General features: G+C 48.1%; 2 protein-coding genes across 2 annotated transcripts in view; one reads left to right on the top strand and one right to left on the bottom strand.

Annotated features, from left to right (window-relative positions):
- lars2 (leucyl-tRNA synthetase 2, mitochondrial) overlaps nt 1–9,696 on the top strand; it is a 47,731-nt gene that overhangs the window by 13,521 nt on the left and 24,514 nt on the right. Inside the window, exons 7-8 of the mRNA XM_024147118.2 lie at nt 2,615–2,723; nt 3,540–3,656. Coding sequence (XP_024002886.1) covers nt 2,615–2,723; nt 3,540–3,656 — 226 coding nt within the window. The remainder of the gene's footprint in view (nt 1–2,614; nt 2,724–3,539; nt 3,657–9,696) is intronic.
- Nucleotides 2,745–9,696, bottom strand: part of znrf2b (zinc and ring finger 2b) — a 261,841-nt gene continuing 254,889 nt past the window's right edge. Inside the window, exon 6 of the transcript XR_011480022.1 lies at nt 2,745–2,754. The gene's annotated coding sequence lies outside the window, so the exon portion shown is untranslated. The remainder of the gene's footprint in view (nt 2,755–9,696) is intronic.

Below are 9,696 nucleotides of genomic sequence, written 5' to 3'. Positions count from 1 at the left end.
CGATGTCTGGAGCTCTGGGGACAGAAATTACTCAGGCAGTGGTTCATTAGACCACCCAACTACGCCAAGTTAGGTGTGTGTGTCTCTGTGCGCATGGAGGCGTGTATTGTGATAAGCCCGTCAAGGGTCAAGGGCGTCCCGATCACATTCATCTCACCACCTCCCTTTTGCAACATCTAGTGATTGGCTGGCACATTAGAGGACGTGTGAGAATGGAAAGGGGATAGACCCCTATATCTTGTCATCCGTAGCAGAACCATGGCAGCCGCTTCACCTTGCTGTGGAACAAAACCTGGGCTCAAGTTGATCTGTTTTCTTCAAATACTTTAGCGTGATGGGTTCCATTGTGCCAGGTAAGATCACTCAATGTAATTAGTTTCCAAAAGTTGCAAACTGTGCAAAGCCACTCCATCTCGGCACTTCAGACTGCGCGTCAATCAAATGCTCATATTTTGAACATAGAAAATAAATACTACTGAACCCAGCCGCCTGGGCCCTGTGTAATCGCAGCCTGGATGAGAGTGTCATTCCCAGGCTGCCTGCCGTTCCTGGCCCAGTTCTGACTGATTGAGAAACCTCCACGTCTCCACAGCAGGGTCTCAGATAATTCAACTACCAGCACTACCCAGCTTCACCCTCTGGGTTGAAAATTACCTATGGGATTTATTTCATCCTAGGATGGGCCACCATCCCACAACACACACACACACCACCCACACCCACACACACACACACGACAACAACAACACACACACACCACACACACACACACACACACACACACACACACACACACACACACACACACCACACACCACACACACACACACACACACACACCACACACACACACACACACACACACCCACACACACACACCACACACACACACACCACACACACACACCACCACACACACCAACACACCACACACACACACCAACACACACACACCACACACACACACACACACACACACACACACACACCACACACACACACATCACACACACACACACACACACACACACACACACACACAACACACACACCACACACACACACACACAGTCACCCCACACACACACACCCAACCACACACACAACAACACACACACACACACACCACACACCACACACACACACACACACCACAACACACACACCACATCACACACACACACACTCACACACACTCTCACACACCACACACAACACACACCACACAAACACACACACAACATCACACACCACACACACACACTACGTGACAACACAGACACACACACCACACACACACACCACAACACACCACACACACACCACACCACACACACACACACACACACACACCACACACACACACACACACACACACCACACACTCACAGAGAGACCGCGCAGAGGCAGCTTGAACCTGGGTTGGAGTGAGAAGGAACTGAAGGTGTGCTACGGATTCAAATCCTCTCCAAGATGAGGAATGGTGGGGTCGAGAGGCTCTGATAGTGGAAGCCTTCTCAAAACCGGTCTTGATGGTGGGCCAGGAAGCAGGTTCCCTGTGCTGCTAGACCTTGATGATTAAGGGTTGATTGATGTGGGTGCATGCATTGCTGCTAACATTTCCAGTTTCCCCTGAAGGTAAAGACATACACTTAGTCACTCACATCATTAACAGTAGGCATTCAGCAGTAGACCCGTCACTCCACTTTATCTCTGAGATTCACACACACACACACCAGCACACACAACACACACACACCACACACACACACATGATGAATAAACACAGTTAATAAATTACCATTGACAATAGATGTTTTCATTTTCATTGCATAATCACACACACTGGAGGACTCACTCCATCATTTGAACACCATCACACTTTAGTGTCATGTAAATCAACACAATGGCATTCCACTTCAATTACCAGCCTCACACAAACTTTACACATTACATTCATCATTTTACACAGGCCATACAAGCACATGTACACACTCTAGTAAGGCTTCTGGATTGCTACATCAGGCAGCTCATCCAAGGTATGTTCACGTGCCATGTTCATCAAATCTTTCATGTATCCAAAAGATTGCAGTGTGTAAACAGTATAACTTAAACCGTCCCCTCGCCCCGACACACAGCAGAGTGACAGCCCTTGCGAACCCAGCGAACCCTCCACCGAGCACCAGTCAACAACTTCACCACTACGAAGCGTCGATTACCCATCGCTCACAAAAGCCGCTGCCTTGCAGAGCAAGGGCAACACTACACTACATATTGGTTTCAGAGCAAGTGACGTAACTGATTGAAATGCTACTAGCGCGTACCCGCTAACTAGCTAGCCATTTCACATCCGTTACACAGGGAAACACACACTCACGCCCACCCACACGGACATTGACACGGACACACAAAAAACCTTAGCCATCCTCATTTTATTGATATAGAATTTTATAGCTTTGCTAGGTTGCCATGGAAACCCTTGGAATTGGCCCAGCCATAGGCCTACGTCTCTGGTTAAACCCTCAGGTTTATGTGGCTCCATTGATGTCGCTTCTTTTCTGGAGACAAAAACACTGTTTAGTTTAGTTTTTTTCTCTTCTCATGGTTTGAGCAGAGTACCACCTCACCTCCGTTCCTCTCAGCGGGTGTTTGTTCTTGGTGACATCGCTGTGACACCTCGAGGCGGGGTGTCTCAGACACCACAGCCTGCTGGCAGCCAGGCTGTACGCTCACACTGGCGTTGTTGCTAGGCTGCTTGACTGACACAAAGACACCAGCATTTATGGCAGGACACCAATCTCTCACTCTCTCCGATTCTCCGATTCGTCTTTCATTCTCTCTCTCCATCCATGCTTGAGAAACAGTGAAATAACATTGCAGTGTGTATCAATTACAATCATCCTTATCGCCATTGTTAGTATTGGTTGTATTGCTGTTATTAGTGTTATTACAGTGTGTTGGGTAGAGATCTCAGAGGGTGGCTTGGTAATGGGATGTGACAGTGGGGGAGAGGTATATCAAATTGGTGCTGTTGCCTTTTTATATTATCCATTCAGACAGAAGAGGAACCCAGCTGGAGCTTTCTGGCCTGCCCCTTTTTGTTATGCATAGCTTCCTTTTAAAAATCTGTGTGTGTGTGTCTCTCTCTCTTTTTCTCTCTCTTTCTTTCTCTCTCTTTCTCTCTCTTTTTCTCTCTCTTTCTTTCTCTCTCTTTCTCTCTCTCTCTCTCTCTCGTTATGAAACTGTTGTTGAGTCATGAGTGATTTGCTTTGCGATAAACGCATAAGTAGGGCGTGTGGAGGTCAGGATTTCTAAAATCCCTCTTTGACTACATAATGTGAGACGAGGTAGACTGGTGTTGTGCCAGGAGATTGGCTGAGCTTTGGAAGAGCCTCTCAGGGTAAAGAGGAGAAGTAAATTATGTGCTGATCTGGGACTTAAACTTAAACATCTGACATTACAATATGATATCACGTCTTTATGATTTATTTAGCGTCAATATGATTTAACATTTTTTATGATGTATTTCTCTCTCCCAGCCCCTCCTGGACGCCCTGGCGGAGCTGCCAGAGTGGTACGGGGTCAAGGCCATGCAGGCCAACTGGATTGGAGACTGCACAGAACTGCACTGCTGCTACTTTGACTTCCACCTCAAGGTTAGGGAAACTTCTTCCCCCCCCCCCCCCCAAAAAAACATGTCTCATCTGTTTCCTTCTGTCAGTGCATCCTGGTAGTTTAGACTACCTAGTCTTGCCAGTATAAACATTTGAAAGGTATTCTAGGATTATCACTAGCGATTAGCGCACGAGATTCCAACCTGCTAATCATTCTCCATTCAGCTAGCAGCCAGTCGTCTCTCTGCAAGCAGGCAATTTAAAGCAAACATAAGTGGCTGTGGTTATTTCCATGAAATGATCCAATGCACTTTAGAATGTTGAAAGAGTATTGACATTCTAAGGAAATGGTTTCACTAAGAAGCTATTGTAGCTCCAGTTCACCCCAGTCAAAAGAATCCTTGCAGGCAGACGGAGAAATGTATTAGTTGATGCCTTCATTCCCTTATTAAAATACGTAATCATATTTCTGCGTAAGGGGGGGGTTTGTGACTCTTTCTCACTCTCTCTCTCTCTGTGTGTGTGTGTGTGTGAGACGTGGCGTGTTGCGGGTGCGTGTGGGGTGTGTGTGTGGGTGCGGGTGGTGTGGTGTGTGGGTGTGTGTGAGCGTGGGTCGTAAGTGTGTTGCTGCGATATCGGTACAGTGTGTGAACGTAGTCGTTGGGATGACTCAGAGTGGTGGTAACGCTGGTGGGATGAGTAGAAGTGGCTGTGGGTGTGTCTGTGAGAGGTAGGTTGCTGAGAAACGCAGAATCCGGCAAGGATATCCTGCGGCACCAGAGGTGGGTAATTAGGACGACAGATAATGATGGCTACGCGAAGGTGGTTTTGGTCGTGAGACGGATGGAACGAAAGATAGCCAGCCATGAACCGACGTTCAGACTGTAGCATAACGTTTAAGGCGTATTGTGTGATGACGTATAGGGGGATGAGTCGGATCGTGTTACTAGAGCCCGATCAGGGACGTCTGCAGAGTAGCGGGTAAAATTAATGATTCTAAGTATCTCCTCCTTCGCCGTCGACCACATTCGCAATGGGCACACAATGTCTGACGCAGGAGCAGAAGTAACGAACATGCTAATGAACGCGATGTGGAGGTCCTTCAGAGACACATGATCTCTAATATGTTATAATACATTGAGCATCACGCAGACAGACCTCGGCGTATCCAAGGGTGTTGTTCCTGTTCCTTACTGGGCGTCTCTTACGCAACTAGTGTTCTATGTTTTGTATTTAATAAAACGTATCCTATCACAGTGCGTGCAGGCAATTGTGTAGTTGTAAGTAACACAATGCAAGACAAGCCGAACTAAGCCAATGAAGCTCTGAGGACCAACGCTATTATGTGACTGCCCATGTCCATGTACAGAGTGGCAAATTATCAACATACAGACAATAGTGTGTTTCGCTTCTCCTCCCACTTCTCTCTTAGCAGTAAATAATGGTCTGCATCTGAGACGGTGGGGAGATCTACTAGCCTGATCTTACTAGCCTCCAGGACCCAGAGGTCCAGCTGATTGGGCACAAGTGAGTAATACAACTAGTTATCACATACACTCGCTTCCTCCAGCCACACGAAGACGAATAACTTCCATAACTCTCAAGGAGCGTACCTCGCGAAGCAACTCAGGTGGAACCCATGCAAACCCTCAGGCCCCCTAAGATAGAGTCAAACGCCTTGCAAATCAAGGATAGGGACCAGAGGATGGTAATGGTAAGCCCACTGGTGCCAGCCTGAGATCAGATCGTCTGAACGGAGTGCGTCCATGGTATGTTATTGAAGTGCTGCATGTTGTATACTCCACACACCGCACCGGGTTTTACATGGCAAGAAGAAATGAGGCCGTCTCTAGACGGTCACAGTAAGATAGTGTGGTTGGCCAGTTGGGGAGCAACGAATCAGGTCCAATCGTGAGACCTCGTCCATCAAGGGAAACTCTTGACACCTCAGATCCTGAGCTAAGCTGATAAAACACCAGCTACAATATAAACGCCAAAAGCAACACAAGTCACCAACATGCTCTCAGACAGACAGTCTAACTAGTTCTATCGAATGTTCACACAGCCAAAAGCTGAGAGCCACAGACTGCTCATCATCCGATGTTCAGTTCCAATGACATTGTTCTAATAGCCTAACAGTACAGTATAGCATGCCTGGTGAACACTATCTTCAAGACGTACATGTGGGGCGGAACAATCGACTTACTGCCCATAAGTAGGAGCGCACTGTGAGTTGCCACTCACCGAGGCGACGAGATGACATTTAACATGAAGGTCTACGCGTACTGCTTGCGTAATTCGGCCCCTAACACGCACTCGTGGGATGTACTCATCTCACTGGGGTAGGTGGTCTGGTGGCGCAATCAACTTTTCTTTCGAACACAATGCGCGGCAGGGTTAACGACTCATGTCAGCGTGTGTCTGTCCGTCGCTGAAAGAATCGGCGTGCTGGTGCTTTCGTTAACTCTGCCATCTCTCACTCTCGAAGTCTCGGTCGCGTGCAATGACATAACTCCTCTAACGTTCTCAGTCAACGTGGGGTGACGCCTCGCTCCTGCCGACGCGAACGACTACCGGTGTCTTCGACACGAATGACAGCCGGCTCTTCCACCATTCCCGTGCGGGCACAACTTTTCTCCGACTTCATGAGTCTCCCAGCATCGCGTATACGTCCTAGACCTAACACGTAACCCTGCGTTGTCCCACTCCATGGTCACTTGAGTCTTGGTCGTGAAACAAACTGTTCAGAATATCCCACGACTGAATACTACTCTGCGACACCGTACTCATCAAAGAGATCTTCACATTAGGTCACTACACTTCTTCATCGACTGCTCTAGCTATGCTCAAGCAGTGAGATGTGGGCCTATTCCTATCGTCTCGTATACCTTCGCGCTTACCCTTCATGCGCTTCGCTATCTGCACATACTGCGGGTGTGATCTTCACTCCAGTGCCTCGTGTGTCCGTGTCGAGTATTCTCCCCTCCTTCGATGTTGGTCCAGTTACCGCATCGCATGGCGGCGTGCGATGCAGGCGGGAGTGTGCCGCTCGAGATAGCGCGTGCGTGGCGTCTCAGCCTACTTTGGTCAACCCCAGCTGTACTATCCTTATGGCCCAACAAGACCATACACTGTCCACGCAAGCAGAGGAACTGTCCCCCCTTCCGCGTGTCTTTCTGCACGACAGTGACCTCTGACTGTCCAACACTGTTCTCTCTAGCCTATGCCCCTTCTCTGATCTCGTAAGCAGGCAACCTATGTCCCCCTCTCTCCGCTTGCGACCCACTCTCCCGCGAGGTGCACCGTTGCTAACGCAGAGTCTTTGCAACACGAGTGACGAGTCTCGCACTTCTCTTTAATGACAAACCATGCTCAGGTGAGCGTAGGCCGTGAGAAGATGCCGTGTGTGGTGATCTATCTGTCACTATGCACAGAGTCTCTACTCTTACACCAATGGGAGCGGACCACGCAGGAGTAAGGAGTCAACATTCGCCTCGACGATATGCCAGACATAGCTATAGTACATAGCGTAGGTATGTGTGACCTGTCTACGTCCTAAGCACTGTGCCCCGTGAGAGATATGTTGCGTTCACTCATTCATCGCGAGTAACGTCATGTGCCTCTGCTGTACCGCTGACGTGTTCTATCGTCTTGGATGATTTCCCTTTCTTAGGTGTCTAGCGGCACACACACACATGGGTTTCTAGAGCACTCTTTGCTGTGAAGTGCTGCACAAGACGATACTGGCGCCACGGCCTTCTGAGTGTGATAGTTGGAGGAGATACCTTTGTTAACAATACGAGAACCCGGATGTCACAAACGTTGGCACTCGTAACAGTAATTACACTACTAATAGAATATTGAATTATTTCCAAATAAAACTAAGCACAGCCGATGCAGAGGTAAGAGAGGAGAAATGGGTAGGCTAAGAAAAATGTCGATTGAATCGCATTTCCAGGCTTTTCCCTTGTGTCCTGTACACGTTTGTAGATGTCACATGTGCCAGTGTCCTACCTCAGTGTGTCGCTGTCAGTAAACCTGGGCGTTTGGCTGCTGTCTGGATATAGTTAACTTTACTCTTCTAGAAGGAGTTCCCTGCTTGTGCTATTGGTTGCTTTGTTCTCACCTCCACGCATGGTCCCGAACGGAGGGCAAACCGATGAGACCAGCCCATATCCAGCAACCACGGCCCCCTCTTTTTTGTAGGCCCTTGGACCAATTTCAACTCAGTCGGGGTCTCAATTTACTGTTGAATAGAATAATAGAATACAAAAGTGTATTTTGAAATTTGGTTGTGCATCAGCAGTCACTTCAATTAGCCCATGCTGCAATCAAAAAAATGGTAGGTTGGAAGTTAGTCTTACGGCCGCCATCTAAAGTTATAGGAAGCAGTGTCAATGTAACTACCTCGGGTGGGCTCATTGTTTATAACAGTTATCATATTTCCAAAAACTGCAACCTTTGACCTCCACTCTATATGTGCAAAATGTGTAGAATTGCCAGGAATTAGTGTCTATTAAAGATACATGCTGTGGCATGTGTGTGACAATGTTCTATGTGTGATTGTCCCTGGCAAGGTATCCCTGACAGGTGTGAGAGGATGCTTCTGTGGCCAAGGGCCTCGGGTCTGACGCGGAGGCCCATCCTGAAGGAGCCAGGGGATGGAGGACACACACTGCTGAACTCTGCTGAGGTCTGTCTGGACACACCAGCAACACAGCACTGTCACTCTACACAACTTACCAGGTAAACCCAGCATTTAGTCATCACTTAGTGTTTTTGGCTATTATTGGAAGAACCCTTATTTATGGTTGAATGAAAGTATCGGCCAAATGTTGATTTTGTTAATCTCATGTGCCTGTTTGAGCATCTAAAGCTGTCATCTTGTCTCTCGTCTGTCCATCCCCTCTTCTGCTGGTAGTTCCACAGGCCTAGCAGGGAGGACGCTTTGACTCCATCACCCAAGAAGCCAGAGAGAGTTCAAATAGCTGGCGGCCACCTGACCAGCACCGAAGTCAGCGGATTTGTGTGGCCATTCGTGATTTCCCATTATCCATGTCGCGTCAGCTGTCCCTGGGTACTGCGGCCCCCCTTTCCCCCCATTCTGTGCGCATGTTGTGGGGCGTTGTGCGTCCTTGTGGCCTTATTACGGGTTCTCCTCGTATGTGGCTAGCCATACTTCCCTCATCTCTCTACCCTTGCCCCTCCACACCACTTACCCTTCCCCTCACTCTGGCGAAGGGGGCATCCCCCTCGGGGCAGCCCGCCCTGCCTGCATGACCTTGCATCTGCTTCTACTACTGTCCAGGTGTTAGAACACCCAACTTGGTATCCTCATCTTTCGTCGTAGTGAGCTGCTCGTACTTGGGTGTCGTGCGAACACTTCAGTTGTTCTACCTAACGACCCAATACCCGAACTTCTCTTACGCTACTCTTATTATCACCTACGCTAGACACAACTCTCTTGGACCACGGTAGTCCCCTATCTCTATTCACCCTGGGTCCTCTAGCAATCTAAAACTTGCAAACACGTACGTCAATGCCACGTTTGGAAAATGAAGATGCTTGGTACTGTCAGTTGAATTGTTACTTCATAGCTAGTTCACAATACAATAAGCTGCGTACGGTTTATTTCACTCTCCTCTTGAGTTTTTCCACTTCCGCTTTATCTATCTCTGAAGAATCAAATCATTTTTTCAAGGTTGTTTACTACTTCTTTCGTGCAATTGTTGAGTTTGTGTCCAGCGGTGATTCCCTGCTCTCTTTGCTCTTTGTCACGGTTTCAGTGCTATTATCCGCACTGTTCTTCTGGTGGTTCCTTTTGCAGCCGTTTCTTTCCTAACATCCATTGCTCAGTTCCCCCTTTTTGCCTGTACTAAAAGTCAGGATAAATGAGCGCAATCAGCTTTGTAGTACCGACACCCGCCTGTGCATTTCAGAGAGTGATGACAGAAGGAATCCCATATGAGATTCTAGTCAAAAGTAGTGCACTATAAAGTGGAAATAAGGGTGCCATTAGTATTTAACTACTGATGTATTGAGATATGAATCCGGCTAGGTTTTTAACACAAGCGCGAGTGGA

This window comes from Salvelinus sp. IW2-2015, linkage group LG6.1 (genome assembly GCF_002910315.2).
Source record: "Salvelinus sp. IW2-2015 linkage group LG6.1, ASM291031v2, whole genome shotgun sequence".
NCBI classification, from domain to species: Eukaryota; Metazoa; Chordata; class Actinopteri; order Salmoniformes; family Salmonidae; genus Salvelinus; species Salvelinus sp. IW2-2015.
The sequence above is the reverse complement of the archived record's forward strand: the minus strand, read 5'-3'. Positions and strand labels throughout refer to the sequence as shown.